This window comes from Anopheles ziemanni, chromosome 3, assembly GCF_943734765.1.
Source record: "Anopheles ziemanni chromosome 3, idAnoZiCoDA_A2_x.2, whole genome shotgun sequence".
Lineage (NCBI taxonomy): Eukaryota > Metazoa > Arthropoda > Insecta > Diptera > Culicidae > Anopheles > Anopheles ziemanni.
This window is the reverse complement of record NC_080706.1, coordinates 67579190-67601040: the sequence shown is the minus strand read 5'-3', so window position 1 is coordinate 67601040 and position 21851 is coordinate 67579190. Positions and strand designations below refer to the sequence as shown.

At 45.0% G+C, this 21851-nt stretch overlaps 1 protein-coding gene across 1 annotated transcript in view; it reads right to left on the bottom strand.

Moving 5' to 3' along the window:
* Positions 1-1383: 1383 nt before the first annotated feature.
* The window catches only part of LOC131285312 (uncharacterized), a 137733-nt gene continuing 117265 nt past the window's right edge, over positions 1384-21851 (bottom strand). Inside the window, exons 2-8 of the mRNA XM_058314167.1 lie at positions 7933-8135; positions 7653-7831; positions 6128-6303; positions 5778-5991; positions 3155-5689; positions 2798-3062; positions 1384-1410 (exon numbers count right to left, since the gene is read on the bottom strand). Of these exons, the coding sequence (XP_058170150.1) occupies positions 1384-1410; positions 2798-3062; positions 3155-5689; positions 5778-5991; positions 6128-6303; positions 7653-7831; positions 7933-8135 (3599 nt within the window). The remainder of the gene's footprint in view (positions 1411-2797; positions 3063-3154; positions 5690-5777; positions 5992-6127; positions 6304-7652; positions 7832-7932; positions 8136-21851) is intronic.

Genomic DNA, 21851 nt, shown 5'->3' with positions numbered 1-21851 from the left:
TGGATGACTTTAAAAGCAGATGAAAATACGCAGGAGAATAGTTCTATTTACAAGTTTGGTTTCATATTCTTTCCTTTACAAAAACCCTATGATGCAAACAAGTTCCGTTGTGTTTTCATCATCGTAACGTTTTTCTACTTTCCCATTCGTGCATCTTATTCTTTTTTGCAACTATATTGCTTTCTTAAACAAAAGAGTTTTGTTCTAATGCTAAATAAATACTTTTATTTCTTTTGCAAGAAACGAACCACGTGGTGTGAAGAAATGTTTTCTTTTTTTTGGCATTTGTTTACTTCCGTTTTTTTTTTGTCTATTATTGCATTTATGTTCGAGTGCTGCAGTTCATTAACTTAGGTTTGTTGTGGCTTTTGCTGTGCTATGTACAAAATTGTATCGCTTGCTATCGGGAACCGTCTGTCAGTGACTGGTATCTATACTATACTTAACCAAAACGTCAAACACATTTGCTACCAAAGTCTGTGTTTGTTTTCATCTTTTTGACTTTCCAACGAATTTTCATTCACCGTCCAACAAAAAAAATTGAAGAAAAAGCGAACAAATCCAATATTTGAGGGAAAATGTTTTTTACAAAAAAAAAATCCTTGAAATCAATATCGAAACCCAAGGCTAAGCTTTCAATAATCTTGCGCTTGTTGAAGAGAAGCAAACAAACAACCAACTGTTTCTATGCGTCCCCAAAGGTCATGTATGTTTGCTTTAATCTCGAAGAAATTTTCTCCTTCGTTTGACAAACAACCAAGAATCTCTCCCGGACGAAACATCTTCCGCGACCGTTCGGTTGCTTGCGCCCAACAAGAACACACCTGGCCAACTGCCGTTCCGCTCAGCCGTCCATTGTGCCCCCGCTCCCTGCTCCGGTCAAATTTCGCGAGACGGTGCGAAACACAATCGCAAAACGTTTTGTATCCAAACATTCTTTGTCTCTAGCCCGCGCCGTGCGAGGCGGCACCGGTGAAACATATTTTATTTATCGTCGGGACTGCGCCGGCCCGGAATGGTTCCGGTTACCGTAGGAAACCTCGTGTTGGGCCGCACCATTTCCCCTTGCCGGTCACCAAAAAAGAAACCATTTTTCCCGTCCACCCCGGCGGGTGAAAACACTCATCGGAAACTTATTATTGCTTCTTGCGAGTGGAACGGCAGGAGCAATTCTTTCGCATCATTGTGCCCATTTTGTTCTCTCCATCAAGCGTCCCATAAATGACAGGAAGCACAAGAGGAGGATGCTGAAACATTTGTGGAGTTTGTCCCATTATTTGCCCTAGAGGCTGACATAAGGGAGGACACGTAACAAACAAGAAAATACCCATAGAACCTCCACTGGGACGGACTTGTACGGGGGCGGAGAAAAGGAAATTTCCTTCACGGTACACTGCCAAAGGTAAGCACCTACATTCAGGGGAGAAGAGGAAAAAACAGGAGTCTCATCCCACCTGGAGAGGGAAGACCAAGAATGATACGGTGCAGGATCGGAAGGTTAAATAATTACAATCAAACAGACGGTGAACGAAAGCCAAATAAACCGGAATCGGATGGCTGCAGTTCGTTCTTCTAGCTACCGTCGTATCCGCCCTACGTTGGCTTTACCTTTTCGATCTCGATAAGCGATCAATTTTATGTCCAACCTAACCGCTACCTCCTATACAAGGGACATGTTTCACGTTACGTTTCTTACACGGAAAGTCGAAAAAAAAAGCACCGAAGATGAAAACCAAACTGTACACGTCCATCCTTCACGACTGCCACGGAGCTCGTAGGTTCAATAGGTTGTTTTGATTTTCTAGTACCATTTAGTTTTAACATACAAAAAGTGGGGACATTACCGCTTAGGTTTGTTTATTGCTTTCTTTGAATGTTGTATTCGTTCGTTTTGTTTCTATGCGTTTTGTTCTGCTTTGGATGACTATTTTGCTTATTACATACGCGCCATACTTTTACACTGTACTGTACAAGATCGTTTAATATTTTACTTTTTGGTTTTACGACGAGTTCTGTAAGAAAAAGTGGTACAACAAATGGAAATCGTTTGAATCTTATATTCTGTTAAAGAACAAACTAAGAGTGTATGTGTGAGCAAAAGTGAAAAATGATGAAAGCATTAATACTACAAACTAATAAAATGAAAAAAAAAACTCATGCATTAGGTTTGATTTTAGTTAAAAAATAACATTCTAATAAGTGATAAAAACTATAACCAATTTATATGAATTTAAATTATAAAAGTTGCCATCCGAAAACCTTAAGAAAACAAAATGTCAAGTAAAGGTTGAAAACGAAAAAATGCATATATTTGCGGAAAAAGAATAACATAAAGTTACTTCTTCCTAAGAGTAATATGTAAACCATAAAGCGTTAAGCTCCTTAAGCTTGAAATAATAAAAAAGCAGGAACAACATAACAATAGCAGCCCAACCTCGCAAAATATGTGAATTCAGATAACTGCTGCCAGCCAAGCAAAATAAAACGGAAAATCAAGTATAGAAAAATTGAACAGAAGATCATTTGACATGCCGAAAACGATAAAATAATTGAGAATTATAAACCCAAATAATAAAAACTTAATAACACGTTATTTTAGAAATAATAATAATGATAATAATAATAATAATAATAATAATAATAACAATAATAATAGTAATAATAACAATAATAATATAAAAAAGAAGTTATAAGAAATAATAATATAAAATGCATTGCAAGAATATAATAAGGTCTAAAACTAAGATGTATGTGAGTTTGAATGTTATCACGAGAATGAATAATCAAAGCGGCCTACCTTAAACATAAAATGTTGACCCTGTGCGTCCTGCGGTGACGTGCCACTCTGATAGCCGGGACTGGGCGATTCGGCATTCTCCGGAACGGGCGTGATGTTGGCGTAGTTGGCCGAACACGATAGCAGACCGCGCAGCTGCGACGGCGTACCCGGGACTTTAATCGCGTCCGTGCTCGCCTGCGTGAGTGACAGAATCGAGCGGTCGATGTTCTGATACTCCTTGCCGGAGCGGGGCCTGAGCGTGGAGGTCGCTTGTCGGATGTGTCTAAAAGAAAGAATTATGTAGAGGAAAGATGGGGACAATTTAGTATAATATTTAAGCTGAATGGGGATTTTCTGGTAGAGATTGTAACGTACCTCATGCCCTCGGGCGTATCGGAGGAACTATGACTAGAGAGTGACAGCGTCTCGATGTAATCCGACATGTCCGACGTACCACTGCTGGTGCTGCGCGAGTCGATGTAGGGCGCCCCGGGAGCGGCCATAACATCCGGACTACCGTAGGACGGCGCACCCTTGGCCTTCGGTGGACAGACGGGGACTTCCGCCTCGGCGGAGGTGCTCTTTTCCGGCACGCGTACCTTCTGGAACTGGAACGAGAGCTCACGCAACGGATCGAACGATTTCGAGCGACGCGGAAGGGAAGCGTGGACGCAGTTCTGCTGCGGTATGACGTGCCTCTGATGGCGCCGAGCCGACATGGCCGTGGTCAGTGGGAGTTCAAAGTCGGTGAAATCGGTACCACGCTGTCGCAGCGAACCCGTCGACACGCCCGAATCGTTCGAACTCGAGCTGTCCCGGTTCTGGGCCTTGCATGGGACACTCTCCGACCGCCGGATGTAGACCGACTGCGAGGCCTGGCTCGGTGGATTCGTCGAGGCGGACAGATCGTCTTCCGTTTCCGCGCTGGTTACCCCGGACTTTTCGCCACCGCAACAGACCTCCGACGCAGGACACGGTTCCATCTCCTGGTGTACGCACGGGGATGACGATCGTCGAAGCGTTTGCACCGCACAAGGTGTTGGTGTTTTGCGCAGCAGCGTCTCCGTGCTCGGTGAAGCCGTTCCACTGAGTGGACTTTCGATCTCGGCCTCACCATCGTCGAGGAAGCGTGAGGATTCGGCCGACGCGGAACGCTTGCGGGGTGAAAGTCTTTTCTCAGCACCGCACGGTAGAAGATCACTGCTGTCCATCAGCTGCTTGCGTGCGTACGGACTGGCAAGGGTGGCCCGGAGCATCGCACTGCCCGAAACGCGCGACTCATCGTCTATCCGCTTGCGGCTTCGATCGACGGCCGGCCCACATAAGCTCGGATTGCTGGCTGACTTTTCCCCGATGATGCGATTCATGCGTTGCTTCAGCAGGTCCGACTTCGTGGGAAGTGGAGGAGCCGTTGGAGACACCTTGTCGTCGGTTGCCTCCGCTTCCTGTGGCGCGTCTCCAGTGGCGTTAGCTGCGGGAGCTGCCGGAGACATTGGTATGTAGCCCGGGAACTTGGACTTCCTGTTGCCCGGTTCCATCATCATGTAGTTCTCCTGCTTATCCTCCACCGACGCAGATGCGACCTGTTGCTGCTGCTGCTGCTGCTGTTCCTCTCGCGATGCATCCTGGTCGGGCGTTTTCGCACTCGGGTGTCCACATTTGTGGCACACCTTAGGCTCCTCTTCCTCCTCGTGCTCGTGCTGCAGCTCCTGTAGGCAAAGTCCCGCCCGCTGCAACACTTCCTTGGAGTTCTCATAGTTTTCCAGCGACCGTTCGAACTCCAAGTTGGCATAGTTGGCCGCCTTCGCCGGTTCCTCCGGTTTGATCTCCACATCCTCGTAGTTATCGTAGCAGCTGGCGGGCAGCGTCTTAGCCCCGCTGGCCACCGGTTGCTTCACGAGTGGCTCATCGCAGGCACACGCACCCATCTCCAGCTTCTTGCGGATCTTCTTCGTCATGTCCACCGTGGCGTAGATCGCACCGTCACCTCCACTCGCGTCCATCACCGGCATCTTACCCTCGCCACTCAGCTTCACCTTGTTGATCTGCACGCCCGTGTTCTCGATGCCATTCCCTCGCTTGCACAGCGGCAACGAGATCCAGTTGTCGGCCCACGACATCACGCGATTGCAGGTACAGTCCACCCGTGCCACCGGCTGCTGCTGCTGGTGGTGGTGGTGGTGATGCGGTGGCTCCTGCGCCCCGGTCAGACAGTTGCAGACAGCCTTCGTCAGCGACATCGGCATGTCGTAGTTGCCGTAGCTGCTGGCACTATCCACCACCGCGGTGTCCACCTTACCGCTCGGCGTGGTGCTCTCCTTCGACAGGTACTCTTGTATTTTCTTCGGCGTGTCGTAGTTCTCGCCCGGGGTGCAACCGTTCGAGGACGAACCCTCGATGGCGATCGGTGTTTTCGGCACGTCGTAGTTCTCGTACGGACCGACGCTCGAGTGGGGTGACTTGCCGGTGGACATGCACATTGCGGTGTGTATCGGAGCCGTTATGTGCAGTGGCATATCCCGCGGTTTCGGAGGCCGTCCGGGAGCGGACGCTGAGGGGCAGCTGCATGGCGACGTTGAACGGTGGTGCGAGCATGAGGTGACGGTGGGGGCTTTCTCGTACCAGCTCGCTTCGCTTGGCGCTTGGCCGGAAGATCCGCACGCTTGCCGCGGGATGGAGTACTCGGAGTTGTTGCTGCTGCCGTGCGAACAGAGCGACATTCGGTCGAGGGCAGGGCCGGGCAGCTTGTGCGTTTGGTTGATGTGATTGTTGTGCTCGGTCATCATGTGCCAGGCCGGGAAGGGTGCAACCGCACCCGGCGTACCCGTTACGGTCGAGCTGCGGGACATCGACGGAGCACCGAGCTTCGAGATGCAGCTCATGCAACGCTCCAGATTGGCAACCGCATTCCTACATAAGGAAGGATAAAAAGGACGCAAGGGTGCATTGGTGTAAAAGAGGGGGCGATATAAGAACCCTTCGGCCAACAACTACCTACCTTGGGAACGAGTCCAGATCGTTGATGCTGTCGTGACACTCGGAGACGGAGGCCGTATCGCCGCAACCGTAATTGCTGTCCAGGTCGCGTGACTCCGTCGACGGCCAGTACGAGTTCCGGCAGGTGCAGTTGGAGTTCTCAATGTGCACCGTGCAGATTTCGTCGTTGTAGTTTGTCGAGCGCGATTCGGCTCCCTTCCGCGGGCTGTCGAGCGCTGTGTGGGAAAGTTTGTCGAACGCATTAGTCGAGGCGAGGCAACGGTGTCGTGGTAATCCTCCGTGATTAATGATCCGTAGAGGAAGGTTCCACGCATTTCAACTACGCTGCATTGAGTACGCGTGGCTACTTACCTGCAATTTTCCGCGCCGTAGCTCGCTTCTTGCTGGCCAACTTGCCCTGCGACGCCAGCTTAAACGTGTGCGTGATTTCATCGCCCAGATCCGTCACGAAAACGTACAGTCCTTCGCCCTTCCCACAGCTGGAGCCGCCTTCGAAGCAAAACCGATTGTCCACGACACCATAACGTCTGCGGGGAGAATTAACAAAACTATTGAAGAATGCGCACGTCTCTGCTCAAAGGAAGAATCGCTTTATCGATATCTCCCATTGGTATTTTGCTACTGAGTATAATCAATATTGTTTGTTATCTGTGCTTTTACAAACGGCATACCCAAAATCAGTAAAAAGAAAGGTCACAGCATACTTTTTAACGAGCCAGAAATTGCTGGAATATTTTTGATAGTTAGTGTTTCCTGGGGTAATACGCTCCACTTAAGGAAAACTTTTGGGGATTCAATAGGCAATTATTTTATCAATTCATTTGGTTCATTAAGATACAGAAGATGTAACGTGTTGAAAAATTGCTGACTTTTCTGTCACAAAAACCATGATTTTTTCAATTTGATAGAGGGCTTATTTTTGATAGTATCTGGTTGAAACTAAACGCACTTGTGCTTGGGTAAAGTGCTCTATAACAATGAGGTAATATGCACAACAACAAAGGGACAATATGCACCTCTCTTCAAGTAACCACATTTGGATAAATGAAAAACTTTTATAATGTCCTGTGATTTGACCGAAAGTTAGTGAAATTCAAAGAAACAATGCTTTTACCAATATATAACTCAACACCTATATTTTGAATGATAAAAATTCGTTTCAGTTTGTTTTCAAAGTGATGCAGTTTGCCTCGACCTACGGGATGCTTAATGCCCCCATTCGTAGTTGAATACTTTTAATACGAGTAAATCTGCGAACTTGCCTAGATTTTGATATGCAGTTTGGAGCTCTGATTCTAATTAGCGGAATTATGTATGCCATTTATAAAAACAACGATTTTTGTACTATTTATTCCTTAGCAGAGTGGTCAGCAGAATTACATCAGAGCATGTCCGAATCGGTGATGTTCATGGTTTACTTTTGTTCCGCGTATGTAGAGTTATCAGAATCACAGGGTGACAATATTTTAGATACTCTTACAGGATGACTTCATTTTTTTCGTAACTCAAAACGCGTTTTCCATAAGAAATTGGAAAAGATGCGTTTTGCCTCACTGGTGCATATTACCAGAGCCACCCCTACTTTTAATTTTGTTTACCTTTTACGAACGGTTGTTACCAACTCAACAAGTAAATGAGGCGTTCGATATAGGTTTTAGACCTTTGGACCCGGTTTCGGTCATATCGTGGTAACCCACCGGATCCATATCCCTTGAATTCGCACCGAAGACTTCTTTTCACTACTCGCGATACTAATCGACCTTTCTTTTCACCGATCTTGACCAGTGTCTCGTCAACTGCTTTGATCCTCTTCTGAACCCGATACAGGAAAAACATCTGGAATAGAAGGTTTGTTTAAATTGTCTTGTCTCCCTACCTTAAGTGCTCAATCTGCCACATGCCGGTCAACCGTGGCGGAACGCCGGTCGTGAGGCAAAACCGATGGTCCTGGATGTGCATCCGAGCCGGGCCGGTGGAGAGTTTGGCCTTCGGCGGTGCCGATGAAACCAGTACCAGGTATTGCAGATCATCCCCGAGGTTATTGGATATTTTCACCTGTAGGCAATGGAAAAAAAATGGTGCAAAGTTGGTACAATCCGGTCGCATTCGGTAGGTGATTGTTTTCAATCGGATCGGATTCCGCCCGCGGTACCCACCTGCCATTGTATCAGTCTTTCGCGGGTATCGAATGCCAGTACGACGATCACATCCTGGCAAATGATTGCTATCGTGTTCGATTCCTTGTCCAGCGTGAAGCCCGACTCCACGCCGAGAAAGTGCTGCAGCGACAGCGACGCCTTGGTCTGGCCGTTCTTGTAGCGATCCTTCGAGTCCCGGTACAGCTGCAGATGAAGGCAATCTGGAAAGAGCAAAGAGGTTGTTGCGGGAGATGAGCAAAGAAAAACAGGCACAAATTCTCAGCGCGTCCTCGTGCCCCGGAGGGACAAGAGCCCGGACGCAAACGAACATGAACAAACGACCGAGCAAACATGGCCCCGGGGCCAGTAAGTAGGCGAGCTGATGAGAGAAAGATATCCGGAACATAATACACTCGGCACCCTGAACACGTTTCCTCTGCAACTGAAGGTAGACCCCCTCTCTCCCCGGGCCACACTACATACCTCTCAGCCTCCCATGACGGGGCCCATTTCCATGCGCTTCCTTTCGTTAGGCTTAATTTCCTTGGCGCTGGAATGGGGCACGATTGGCGCTTCTTAGCGTCAGCACTTTCTCAACGCAGGTTGCGTGCGAATCGTTCTTAAGGCGGGGGATACACTTTCCAGCACCGGCGGGCAGGTTGAAATGTGCTGGCAAGCGTAAGACTGGAACGGTACCCGTATTGCCTCGGGCTCGAGCGGATGCGGTTGCCATTTTAAGCAAAACAAGACAGTAAAGGCAAACGGTTCCCTCATATGAGTCAAAGAAGATTACTCAAGCAGCAAATTGTTGCTGTACAACATGCAAGCAAATTTTGACATGAAGAAAATAGAATGGCAATGTTTCATCTCAAAGTTGAACACAAACGGAATTAGATATACCCAAAATAAGTTTATTTAGAATAGAAAAGTAAATAACGTAATTAGAAGAAATGAGTTTTTTGTAAGAAATAAAAAAATTAAAAAAATGGTATTTATGAAGCAAAGCATTTTGAACCATTTGAACATTGATTTGATTCAAACTGCATGTTTCGATTGCAAAAATGACCAATGCTCGTCTACTTTGAACGAGTCATCCATAAATAAGCAGAAAAAGAACCAATATCGCGAAACATGAAGGTGATTAAATTTGAACAACCAAGAAAATTAAATAAGTTGAAATGAACACCATAGTTTCAGTTCATATATTTCACTTTTAACCCCTTTACAATTTTGCCCAAGCCTGACTCGGGCAAGCGGATGTAATTTGTACTACTTTAGTTTTTTTTGTCACATGTTTTGCTTTTACTTTCATTGCGCGATGTTTATTTTGAGAGCACATGCTTCGAACACACGTTCTCATTTGTTTCTAAACTTTTATTCATATGTTTCCCACTAAACGATGCCATTGAACCAAATTTTTGGTTATTATCGGCAAATCATTGCTCATCACAAGCATAAATAGCACATATGCAAACTGACCATTATTTAATCTATAAAATCCTGACATTTGTTGGAAAATATAATTGTTTCTTCGAATTTACACCAACATTTATACAAACATGTAAAAACAGTGTGACAATTTTTTGAGTCATTTTCTCAAATTGGGTTAAAAAAAAGGAAATTTTCTCAAATTGGACTGTGAAGGAGGCAAATAAACCAGGAAATCTTTCTTTTAAGTTGTTAAATTTACGATTTTTGTGTAATACAATTTAAGTAAATTATCATAAAGTAATTGCTGGAGCATTTTCCATCACGTACTATCAATTGATCAAGTTTACGAAGACATTTTTCACGCTCGAAACCGATTTCGAAATGAAGTGGCTTCTCGGTGTCAAAAAAAGGGATTCAACATAATACAATAACCGTGTGTGGAAGGAACCAGACTGACTAGCGTCCGTTTATGTCAGCTGCAAAGGCAATGAAATCTATGCACGACCTTTTTCACCCGCTGCAACACCGGTACCGGGACCACCGACACAATGTAGCCGGGACGACAATCCCGGCGGTGAATCCTTTGCGAGTGAAGCGGGCAACGTGTTTCATTACTCTTGTTAAGCTCTTGTTAGCCAAGCGCCCTCCACCTGACTTGTGGCCATCCGCCGAAGGAGCGCCTGAGCATTCCTGTGCATGCTTTGCATAGCGTCGGTTTCCATCCCAGCAGCCACGATCCGGCTGGTGGACCGCACGTACGCATTCAACCTCTTCTGCGGCATCATCTTTCCGGCAGCCATCTCACGGCATTTCCGGGTGGCCACTGGAGAGGGTCCGGATCCCGGCAGCTGGAGGTCAGCAATCGCAGGTACGCACGTCCGTACGTGTCGGGAATCGTGGTGGAGTCTGGAACGCACGCCTGGAATGTCCCGGTGTGAATGAAGGTAGCGATCCCACAAGTCTGCGCTGAGTGCATGCGATATTGCGCCTGCATTTATGCTATCAGCGTGCATTCTGATGCATTCTCGAGCGAGCACTCCAACTTCCGGGCCGTCCGGGGCATGCCACCGGGGGGAGGGCCCCCCCCATTGTGCAGTGCTCAATTTTCATTCCACACACCACAATTATAATCATCATCATCACCATCATCATCATCATCGCCGCCATCGCTTACGACCCCGACCAGAACATTCGGTTCCCGAACCGTCGGCCATTTTATCCCAAACCACGACGAGCTGACAGGGCACGGTTGACCCCCTCGAGCATACGAGCTGCACTAACGACAATTAGAAAACTCGCCCGGTGCCGTAAAGTATGTTTTATGGCACCTTCAGGCGACTTGCCGAGGCGTACGAAAAGCTTCCAACGAGCTTCCAACTTTCCGAACCGGGATTCGCATGATTGGAATCAAAACTTCAACTAGGAAAAACATCCACCCGGCGCTAAGGTAAAACACACTCGATCATGAGGACGAGGAGGTGTTTTTGCTCCCAAACGCAGGGAAAACTCTTGAATGAAAATCGCCGCGGGATACAACCGAAAAACCGTACTCCGCTTTCGGCGAGACCGACTGTGCCAAAGCTTTTTGTGCTACCGTTGGATTGTTGTCGTTTTTCCTCCCCGGGTCCTTTCCATCCGGGCATGCCTGTTTAGGGCTGTTTACGCACCGTTATCAATTTGTTATCATTATCTTCATTTATCATCTCGGCGGAGCTTTGGTTTGCTTTTTTGCGGAACCCTCAGCAAGCGCCCGGTTTTCCGTACCGTTGCTCGGGGATTTTATTTATACCGTGCGAGCTCTGAATGGCACTTTAGGAAAACGGCAAACTGGGTGCAAAGTGGTGAGAAACACAACAAAAAAATAAACACACCGTGAGACATCCACCCAAGGAAAATGAATTCCAGTTTCCTTCGTCGTTTACGAAAAAAAACTCACTCCTTCTCGAAAAGTTGTTTTCGGCTTCAAACCGAAGCACCTAAAATTGTGTGTTCCGAGGAAAACAAAAAGCGTTACCGTTAGCGGAAGCGAAGGAACGATCCTTGATGTTTTCCTTCCGTTCATCGGCACGGGCAAGTAAAACTTCGACATCGGGAGCAGGTTTTTCCGTACGCGGTCGGTTGAATTTCTTTCACCCTCGGGGAGATTGAGCAGGGGTCGCTGAACCCCAAGGCGTCTCCATTATTGGTGCTTCCCGTTCGGGAAGGAGCACCAGATGGTTCCGAGCCGAGGATAATCAATTTTCCGGGAATGGTAAGCGTAGTCAACCATTTTTCCGTACGCGGTTTTGATCGTCGTGACACTTTTATTTTCTTTTCCGTCTTTGATTTTATAGATAAGCAAATAACTGCTAACTTTCAGGATATTATTGGTTTGATGAATAATTGTTTCCAAGAAGCAAGAAGTTATTTTTAAAGTTCGTTTTTAGAAGAACAAATGTGTGAAGCTAAAAAAAATTGCAAAATTTATTTAATATTTGTACTAATATTTGAAAACCCTGATTTAATTTTAAGAAAAATGATAAGAACAGCTTGAACTCCTATCCAACAGCTTACTGTTATGCGCTTTCGATGATCACCACATCCATATTTAACCACTTTTCTTTGTCTTTCTTGTCGAACAGTTTAATTTAAAATTTCCTCAAAGTACAAACAATTTCGATTCCCTTCTTACTGCTGTCGAGTTTTTATTGCGTTTAAATTTTCGTCTTGGCAAAACACCTTTGCCAATCCAAAATGCCAACCGCTTCCGGTGGCAGCTGTCGTCGGGCAGGGAAAACTTCCAGCTCATTTACATTTGTTGCAGTTTTTGTTTGCACACCTCAAACGATCTTCTGCCTCGGAGGCAAGTGTTCAACAACAATCTAATTGAATGCTGGAAACCGCCCAGCTTCGGTCACCTTCTTTCTTTGGCGGGTCGGTGAAGGTGGTTTAAAACTCTCACACTTCGCCCAGCAGGGGGAGGGCAGAGTGGCGTCTGAGTTTTTCCATCGTTTGGTCGAAAAAATGCTAATTTCGACTAATTTCAGCATTTTACTTCTCTCGGTTTTTAATTTACCTCTCACCGCTCAAGAACCCACGGCGAAACGAACGAAGGCCAGAACGTCCAACTTTTACGGACAATTCTGCTTGATGACAATTACGATGCCTTGGGGGTATTTTTACTCCTCCCCCGATTTGCAATGTCTGAAAGGGCTTTCCACTCCGACAACGAAAAAAAAAAAAACATAAAGCATCATGGAAATTTTACGACAAGGACACTGGGTGACCGATCAAACTGCCGGCCTGGGAGCATTACGGACGTACCTCAACCCATGGTTTAATTTTTAACTTCATCTGTCCCAACGACACCATCAATCCAATTAAATTGATTGTAAAACTTTTAACCAACTATTAGCCAAGCATGGACGGCGAGAGGGTCACAATTTCCGTTGTCCACCAATTGCCGTCGTTTGAGGTTTTGACTTACCCTTCAGTAAAAGAGCTAGGGTTTATGACATACAGCATTGCCGGGGAGCTTATTAGGATTAGGAATGATGAAAACTTTATTTGCCATATGTTGGAAGCGAAAAAAATGTATCACCAATACCAAAAAAGGTATCACCGAATTTTGTCAGTGAGCAACAAATCGAACCTTTATAGAATACGCAATTTAAATACGTTGGATCATAGTGGTTTAAAACCATCTTTGACATGTGTACCAAGCATTTTAAGCACACTTTTTTAGTACAATCTTTTTTAATAGCATGTGTTTATAAGCTTTCTTAAACGGTTTTCGAAGGTTAAGCAAAGATTTGGCTTCCCAAAAAATTAGTTTTTGATATTACTATAGTTTTTTAAGTTGCATTTTCATTTTCATTGGGGCAAAATCTGTTTATAAAAAATACGTATGTAAAATGATAACCATAGCAGTCAACATATTAAAACGATTTTAAAGTATTATGGTGGTGAAAACAAGAAACGTTCATAAGAGTTGATGAAAACTTATTCCTTTTTAGACAAATCTAAATGTTCTGCGTGAATTCTTCTTAACTAAAAAAAATTAACATGCACTTAATTGCGAAAATGAAACACAAAAATCATCATAATCACATTGTGTTTAAAAATGTGACAGTTAACGACAAATTAAGCACAACAAGAAGGGTTTCATCAAATGCAAGGATAAAAGGTGATAATTAAAAGAATATGCATTTTTTCTGCTGTAATTTATGTTATGCGAACCGATAAAAGGAACGAACTCTTTAATTTCAATTCACTCCTTCAATTTCAATTTCTCTATATAATTTACGGCGGATAGTTTCGTTCAAAAACTATATTTTTAAAAATATTGTTAACTAATATACAGCTTCAAAGCCACCATATTATGATTTTTAAACATGAAACAGGAAACAAACGAAACCTCAAGAAAATAAAATTACGCGCGATAAAGAAGATGTATTTTCATTAAATTTAATGGATTTTGGCGATAGGGTAAAGATTTGCGAGCGCCGATAAAAAGCGAAAGAAACTCGTACCGGCGCAACCGAGGAGTCATACTGGCGATAAACGTCTCTCGACTGTTGTTCAGACGAGCGTGTTGTCCTTTCCGCACAATCTCGCTACCGGATACCGGCTAGCTAGTGCATCCGTCAGCTAAATGCGACATCTCGGGGCTGCTGTTTCTGCTGAAATGCTTTTCGAGGACGTGCAGAAGGGAAAGACGGGATGTGTTTTTAGATTAAACACGTTTACGGCTGTTGATCTTGGCTCGTATACACGCGCGACGTGTGGCGGCTCTAGAGGACGGTGAATCCTAAAATGTGAAATCGGTAGCAAAACCCCCCGGGCGAGAAGGATTGGTGAATCCTTGAAAATGTTCTTCCTGAAATCACATCCAGCGAAGGGAGCATGACGCGTGTGTGGCGGTCCGGCGAAAGGGTGTCGTTATCTTGGCTTCTAGTTCGTAAATTCATTTTCCGCACTTCCCGGAACTCTGCTGCTCCTGGTACCTGAGGCGAAAATTAGACCGAGCAGCGCGCTTTCCATTAAGGGGTAATGGCGGTGCATTGGGAAAGGCTCCACCGGGGGAGGGAGGGGGGGGGGGTGAAGGACCCCGCCCCGAAGGAAGAGATAAATCGTACCGAGAAAATAACTGATGTCACCTTAATTATTGTGCACACCGTCGAATGGGGAAAACTTTCTTTTTTTTTTCTCTTCCTGCACGTCGGTAGGACTTTTTCCCAACGCAAAAAGGAAGGACGTTGTCGTCGGCAACGACGACGATGAACGTTTCGTTGCGGTTCGGTTGCGGTGATTATCTTCGGCTGCGCCAAAGTCATAGTGCAGCACCGGGATGAAAAAGGGAAAACTAATTAAATTAATTGAAACTATCAACTGGCTGCATTCGGTGGAGACGGAGCTGGTAAAGGGCAAGGGTGCTGAGGAGTACTTCTTTTTTTGCCATCTCATTCCACACCGGTTGTTCCGAGAACATCATGCCTTAAAGTGAGTCTCGGACCGAATGGAAATATACGCATGTACTTCCAGGTCGTTTCACCATCTCTCCTTCGAAAGAAGAACACGAAAGCCACATAATGCGACCCGTGGGATGGGGACGCGGCTTTTCCAGCATTTCACGACCCACGGCACAATATTTTTCCCCGGGTTGGAGAAAATGCGGCAAAAATGTCAACCCTCGATGATGACAAATGATCTCCCGATGGGTCGTGGGCTTTTTCTGCGCCAGCCGTCCTAGAGCTAATGGATTTGAGCGAGCGCGAGGTGAAAAATAGTTTTCTCCGAACGCATCGATCTTTGGGGTCTAGGACTGCTTTTCCGAGTTGGTACAAATTTGCCCCCCCCCCCCCCTTTTAGGAGGAGTTGCAGTTGGAGAAGTGCAGAAGGAAACCAAAAACCGGAAAAAAGAACAGAACGATCGTTGCCAGTTGAAACATTTTCCCCTCGACGAGCTTTGTTTGCCCAACGTTCCCGGAGAGTTTCCGGGCCTAAGGCGGTTTCAGTCCGAGAGTCCTTCTTGAAACTTTTGCTGCTGTTTTACTGGTGGTAATGCAAATTTCATAGCCCTCGTCTAGACGGACTGCACCATCCATCGTAGGTTTTGTTCGGTTGTCTTTCGGAACGGAAAATTGAACGGCAAATGTTTACTCTGAAAGCAATTCCGGTATCTCACCGGGAGGGGGGAACGATTGCCTTCCCGGATGCGAAAGCGGGGCCCGCTGTGCAGTGGAAAGAAATTCCCAACCGCCAAACCCATAAAGAGGACCGTGGAAGTTGGCAGGATGCATTCCTCGGAGCGTCAAGCAATCGATTCCTATTCCACACCAAATCGATGAAACCGGCGAGGGTTTCAGAAGGCCCGTCATTGAACGCTATCGAAGATGGCGTTGAAGTGATTGCTTTCTTTCTTCGCCCTCAAATGGTAAATGCTGCTGCCACTGCAAGGGTGATTAGTTTCTTCCAATTTGCTTGTTTTGCTGTCCTGTTCAAGTGGTGTCGGTATTGTTTATTGATGTTTTTTTCCTATTTTATAATTGCGCTTCTCATAGGACACGTAAATTCTATCGAAACCGTATTGATTGCCAATAAAGGTTGTCTCGTAAGGATTGGTAATTTTACTGATTGATTTCAGTTTGAATAAATTAAATAAATACAGGCTTTCCGTAATGCAGATAATGCAATAGAAGCGGTTCATGTTTTGAATAATCCAATATGAAACAATTTACAAATTTAATTGTTAGGTACAGATAAATCAGGGTTTGGCTTTATCGAGAAGGTTGAATGTTATCACATCCCATTTTTGTGATTAGCTTGCAACATTTCAATTTCAGAAGTGAAATGCAACGCTTTAAGTTTTAAAAGTATCATGTATATTGTCGATAAAATTTCTTAAGACACGTTATTTAAGCTTCTTTTCTTAATTGTTATTTAGCAAAAGAGCCATTTCCTGGTCCCTCAGCGAATACTCGCAATTTAATAATGAAATAATAACACAAACAAAGCCATTTCTTTTTCAAATTACATTGATTCAAAAACTTTTCCTGAAAAAGACAACCAAAGGAAGGAAAGAGCATATTTAAAGTATAAAAACACATCTAATGACATCATGGGAACGTTGGGGTCTAATGACTTTTTTTCAATCTTACACGATGTCTACAACACAAAATCCAAAACCCTTTCTTTTCGGGTGTGGAATTCCCCCCCTTCTGTTTCTTTGCAACCTTTAACAGAGATCATTTTCTTCATTAGAGTGTATCCTTGCAAAACACTTCTATTCCTTGTTTTTGTTTGTCAAGTTTTATGTCTTGCATCTCGAATCAAAAGAATGCCGGCCAGTCAGCCAGTCAATTGGGGTTGGTTTCGTATTTCTAACGAAAGCGAACGAAACCGAAAGGGCGATGAAAAGATGCTGAATGCCAAATATTTGCAAAAAGGATTATCATTATCAGAACAATCGTCGTCACGGTGGCTTCCGCTGGAACGGACCGGTGTTAGATTACCCGAATGAAAAAAAGAAAAGGTGACCATTTTTTACCCATCTTCGCCATGACAGTTTGCGGATATTGAATCATATGTCAGAAGGACATGATTGAATTCGAAAGAGTGCTTTGTTAGTAGGACGAAGGCGCAAAAAAGAAAGGTCCTTTTGGGGCGTCGTTGAAGAAGTTCGTCCCATTCGACGGTGATTAATTTTCACTTCCGTCCGCTTTTTGCTAGTTTTTCTTAGAACAATGAGCTTCTACTGTCTTCGGGTGACTCTGAGGAATGTTCTTTTGACTAAGATCTTTAGAAGAAGCAACCACCAGGAATGTGTGCTGCAGCAACTACCGGTTTTCGGTCACCTTTGCTCAGTCGAAGAATCACTTTCAGCTTTCGACGTAAAAACTAAAGATGCCAAAAAAGGCGAAAGAAATAAATTCACTGTCATTGTGCTTTATGAAAATGGTTGAAATTTTGCATAGTCATTTGTAAAATATGATTGGTTGTGAATTATGAAGGCAAGAGAGGCATTTACCTCTCTGATGACCAAAAAATGTGAAATACTTATATTTTACATGAATTCCCATTTGGCCCGAATGTTAAGTTAGTCTCTTGTTTGATGTCTTATTGTTTTTCTGAAATTTTATTCCTCAGATTGACGTCCTATCTCAAGTTTTAAATATCAAAATAACTTTTTGAATATTAAACACTGTCTAGGTGTTTTTTACCAAAAACCTTTGGAAGAAAGTCCTGTTATGTTGGAAGGAGCTTCGTGAGAAATTATTCAAAAACATCAAATATTCATTGTCGCAAATGAAAATGTTCGCTCTCCCTACTTTTCCACTGGGGATACGAATTTCCCGATGTCCATAATACCGAGAGCGCTGTTAGAACCATGCAACGGAACCTGGCTACAGTGGATCGTGCACTTCAATGAGCCGTTCAATAATTTACCCACCACAACCAACCAACGTTCGGCCAACCTCAAGGGCCGCCGAGTTGAGCTTGATTGATTCCTCAAGAATGCCCGGAAGGCTTGTTGATTGATTTCAGCCATTTTCATCGACCAGCACGATGTCCACCAGCTTTCACGAGGCCGGTCTTGGTGGAGGCCGGTCGGTGAATGACACTCAACGTTTGCACGGAGCTTTAGGCTCACAGACCGCCAAGTCCTGAAGTGGGCGAGTTCAGGAGGAGAAGTGATTGAAAAATGTGGTCCAATCAGGGCATAACTTATGTGTTTGCTTAACATAAAACCCCTCCGGAACTGGCAAAGGCGACCGAGCCGTTCAGAATGGTCAGTGAGGCGTTTGATTGGAGCACTCTGTTCAGTGCACCTTCAGCAGAACCGAGCCCGTCTTGATGAGGAGCTCGTCCTCCGACTTGGCTCTAAGGCTTCCGAAAAAGCGTGTTCCTGGCAAAATCCAGACTCCAGCCAGGGCTTAGGCGATGGACTAACTTTTACCACACACTGACTAAGAAATTATTCGATTCGGGTTCCGTTGCGAAAGATCAACCCAGGGGAGGTGGATTGTCCGTTCCACTCACCGTTTATCCGGTGCCAGAGTGCCAACAATGAATTATTGCATGATAATCACCGCTCCATGCCGTCGGTGTGCGTCACACAAGGGACCTCCCTGTCCCAGTTGGTGCTGGGGGAAAATGGGCATCTCAAGTACTTCATCCTACCGAGTGTGAGGCGGCTGGGGAGGTTCCCGAACAATGGACCCTGGGACAGAATGTGGAAATCACCTGAGTATACATACTTTTCTCAGCGTCCACATTTTGACTGAACTCTCCAGTGATACACGGCTTACGAACGGAAGTTCCTGTTCCAGCGACATGCCCTCTGTAAGAAACAGAGTTGGACTGAGGCCTCTCACAAGAACTTATCAGGAAGTGATGTAAGTAAGGTGGAGCTACAGAGCGCCGGAATGCGGGTAGCCCCATCGGTTCTAATCGGTTGACTGACCAATGTTCAATGTAGTACGTGATGTCCATGTAAGTTCGGCTCTCCTCCTCCATCGCCATCACGCTTCCGGGACCCACTCAAGTAGCCGGCTGGCTCAAAGCTTTCACCGTAAATCAAATATATTTCAAGCGTTAAAACGCGTCCCTTTTCGTCCAGCCCGTTGCTTGACTTCTGGCGTTTCAGGTTCGTGCGGTTGGTGAAGGTACACAACACCGGTCGCTCTATCGACCCGAGCCGAACAGCAACACGCCCTGAGGGGTCCTTTTAAATCTGGGTGGACCCGGTGCCCAGGCCGCATGTCGTTCGACACTGCTGGTCTGTCAATTTGAATCACGTTCGACTAACAACTTCAATTTTCGGTCATTTACTGGTGGTCCGCACTTTGGAACCAATGGTTTGTTTCGTGTACACTCTGTGTGGCTACATAATTAGAACCACATGCAAATATACTAATATAAGTTAGTTTGATTTTGACTGCTATGATGCAATTCCCTGGGTAGAATGATGTATTTCAAAATTAAAATGTCAGAATCACTATCTAAACTGAATGTATTGAAGGTAAGTATTGTAGTGTCGGTTTTATTATTTAAATAAGAAATAACTTTCAGAACTTAAATTGAGTGTGCTGTAGGTTTGATTAACGTTTAATTTATATTTATTTATTAATTTTCAGAAGGGGCAGCTTGGCCGCATTGCTTGTTTGATTCTCATTGTATATTCTTTGATTCATATTCTTTAGGTGTCGAACTCTACAAAATTTGCTCAGAATTTAAATGTTTCATGATAAACATTTATTATAGGATCATTTTTGTATGTTGTTATTTGATGGTGTTTATGTATGTATGTTTATTATTTGATGGTGTTTAATGATTCAACTATGCTTTGAAGTATTTTGGTGTTCTACTGAAGGAAATTAATGTTGATGGATAAATCTTTAGCTAGGGTACCTCCATATCAAAAGATAGGTAATGATTACATTACAACGACCAAATCCAGATCTTAATCTCCGCAGAGTATAGAAGAGCTTTGCAAACGTTTTAACAATACAAAAGTGGCAAAGAAAATAAATCGCTCGTTAATTCATTGCACTTGTTCATCGTTTTAGCCAGATGGCGAAATAATCCTTCCACTAGCGACAAATCGATCCAGTCGGCCCACACTCCGGCGAAGTCCAGCAAGCGACATGCGGGCTCAAAAGGGTTGACAACAGCCAGAACGTTTAGCTGAAGCACGTTTTTCCTCCGAACGTCGCCGCTTTCCTGTTGCTCTCGACAGCATGTGCAGTTTATTTTGTCCCGGACTGGCCGGGCTTCATTATATTCCCCGTTTGCCCCCAGGGGCAACAGACCGACAGACCGGATCCACCCTCTCTACGGACAGTCGGATTTTTTTTTCATGCTGGCGTCGCGCGGAATGCTAAATCCTGGCTGAATGAAAGTGAAAACCTAAGGTCCCCGGGGTTCGCTGTGGAGAATCTTTCAGACATGGAATCAAACATGGAAAGAAAATTGAGTATGTGTGTATGTGTGGGTAACATTAGCAGACGCTCAGCCGGAATCGGACCCGGTCCCGCCTTCACCGGGATTGGTCTGCATACATAGGGGTAATTAAGCTGACGATGATGGTTTTTCCACACCGGCATTTCGCGGACACGACGGCAATGAAACCGACCGGGAAGGGGGGGTTGCGGGAAAATTAAAGCCACACCCACTCGACAAAAAAAATGGAAAGGAATGAACACACTTCAATTCGAGGGAAATCGTTACTTGAATGTCCGCCGAATGCGGTAGACTTCTCACTTGGAAAAACTGTCGAGCAAAAATCGATTTTTGTCTTCTCCATAGTGTTTTTTTAGTTTCTTCCACATTTTCTGATAGGAATAGTTTTTAGCAAAAAAAAAAAAAGAAAATAGATTTTCCGTAAAAAGGCACACCTTCGAGGTGGCTGGTCTGAAAGAAAAACACTCCTTTTTTGCAATTTGTGGCACTATTTCCAAGGCACGAATGTCCAAGGCCAACACAATGTCCCGTCGTCCGCTTCACCTGCCCTCGTCGTTTTTATATCCTGGTTTTTGATTATGTTTATTCTGCTGATCACCCGGGTTCATCGGACCCACCCACCGACCCGACGGGTGGGTTAGGAGTGGCCGTGTAGCCGTGCCCGGAATGCTCGATAGGGATAAAAGGATTAGCGCCGCCGGCTAGTCAGCAGTGAATCTTATTTATCCTCGCTCCGAAGCGAATGTTTTCTTACATTCTAAAGAGGGAACTGGACAAATATGTGCTCTCGGGAAGGGCTCGGGTAAACGCTTGGACGCCGTAGGGAATTTTATGATGGGAGCGGTTAGTTCCTCGTTGGGAATATGTTCGTGGATTAAAGTTGTTTTAATCCTTGTCTCTGAATGAAGCTAATGAATATAGCAGCGAACAACATTTGTTTCCGATAGAGAGCTTTACTTTAACATAATAATTTTCCTCGAGCAGGTTTTGCTCAATTTAAAATAATTCCTTGTTACCACAAATCGCGGAAGGAACTTAACGTAAATCATTCCAAAGGAAACGCCACTCCCATTCGCGATTTCGTAAGAGTGCCTGCCATGACATTGGTTGGAGCAATAAATATATTGCATTCCGCCAGGAATTCGCAAGAATGCCTTTGTACTGACGAGTGCATTATCGGGGTCAGTGCTGGGCGTAGCTTTGTGCATCTCTTCATTCACGGAGGAAAACACACACACTCTGAAAAAAAGCGTCCGGGAAAAGAAGTACCGGAAATGGTTTTGCGGTTCGTTGAAAGACAAACCGTGTGCGAAGATTTACGATGGAGCTGCCGGTAACGGCCAAAGCAAATCTGCGCCAAAGGGGCGTGCGAGAAAGGAGCTAAAGTTAAGACGCAACCTCTGAACCCGCGAGCGGACGAAAAAAAAGGGAAAAGCCTGGCAATGGACAGCTGCCAAAACTAAAACGAACCAATCTTCGCGCCAGACTTGAATCCCGGGGTGGAATCCCTTGTGCGGTCACGCCAAAAACGATGCGTGCCTCCGTAAGAGGGCATCCTTTTT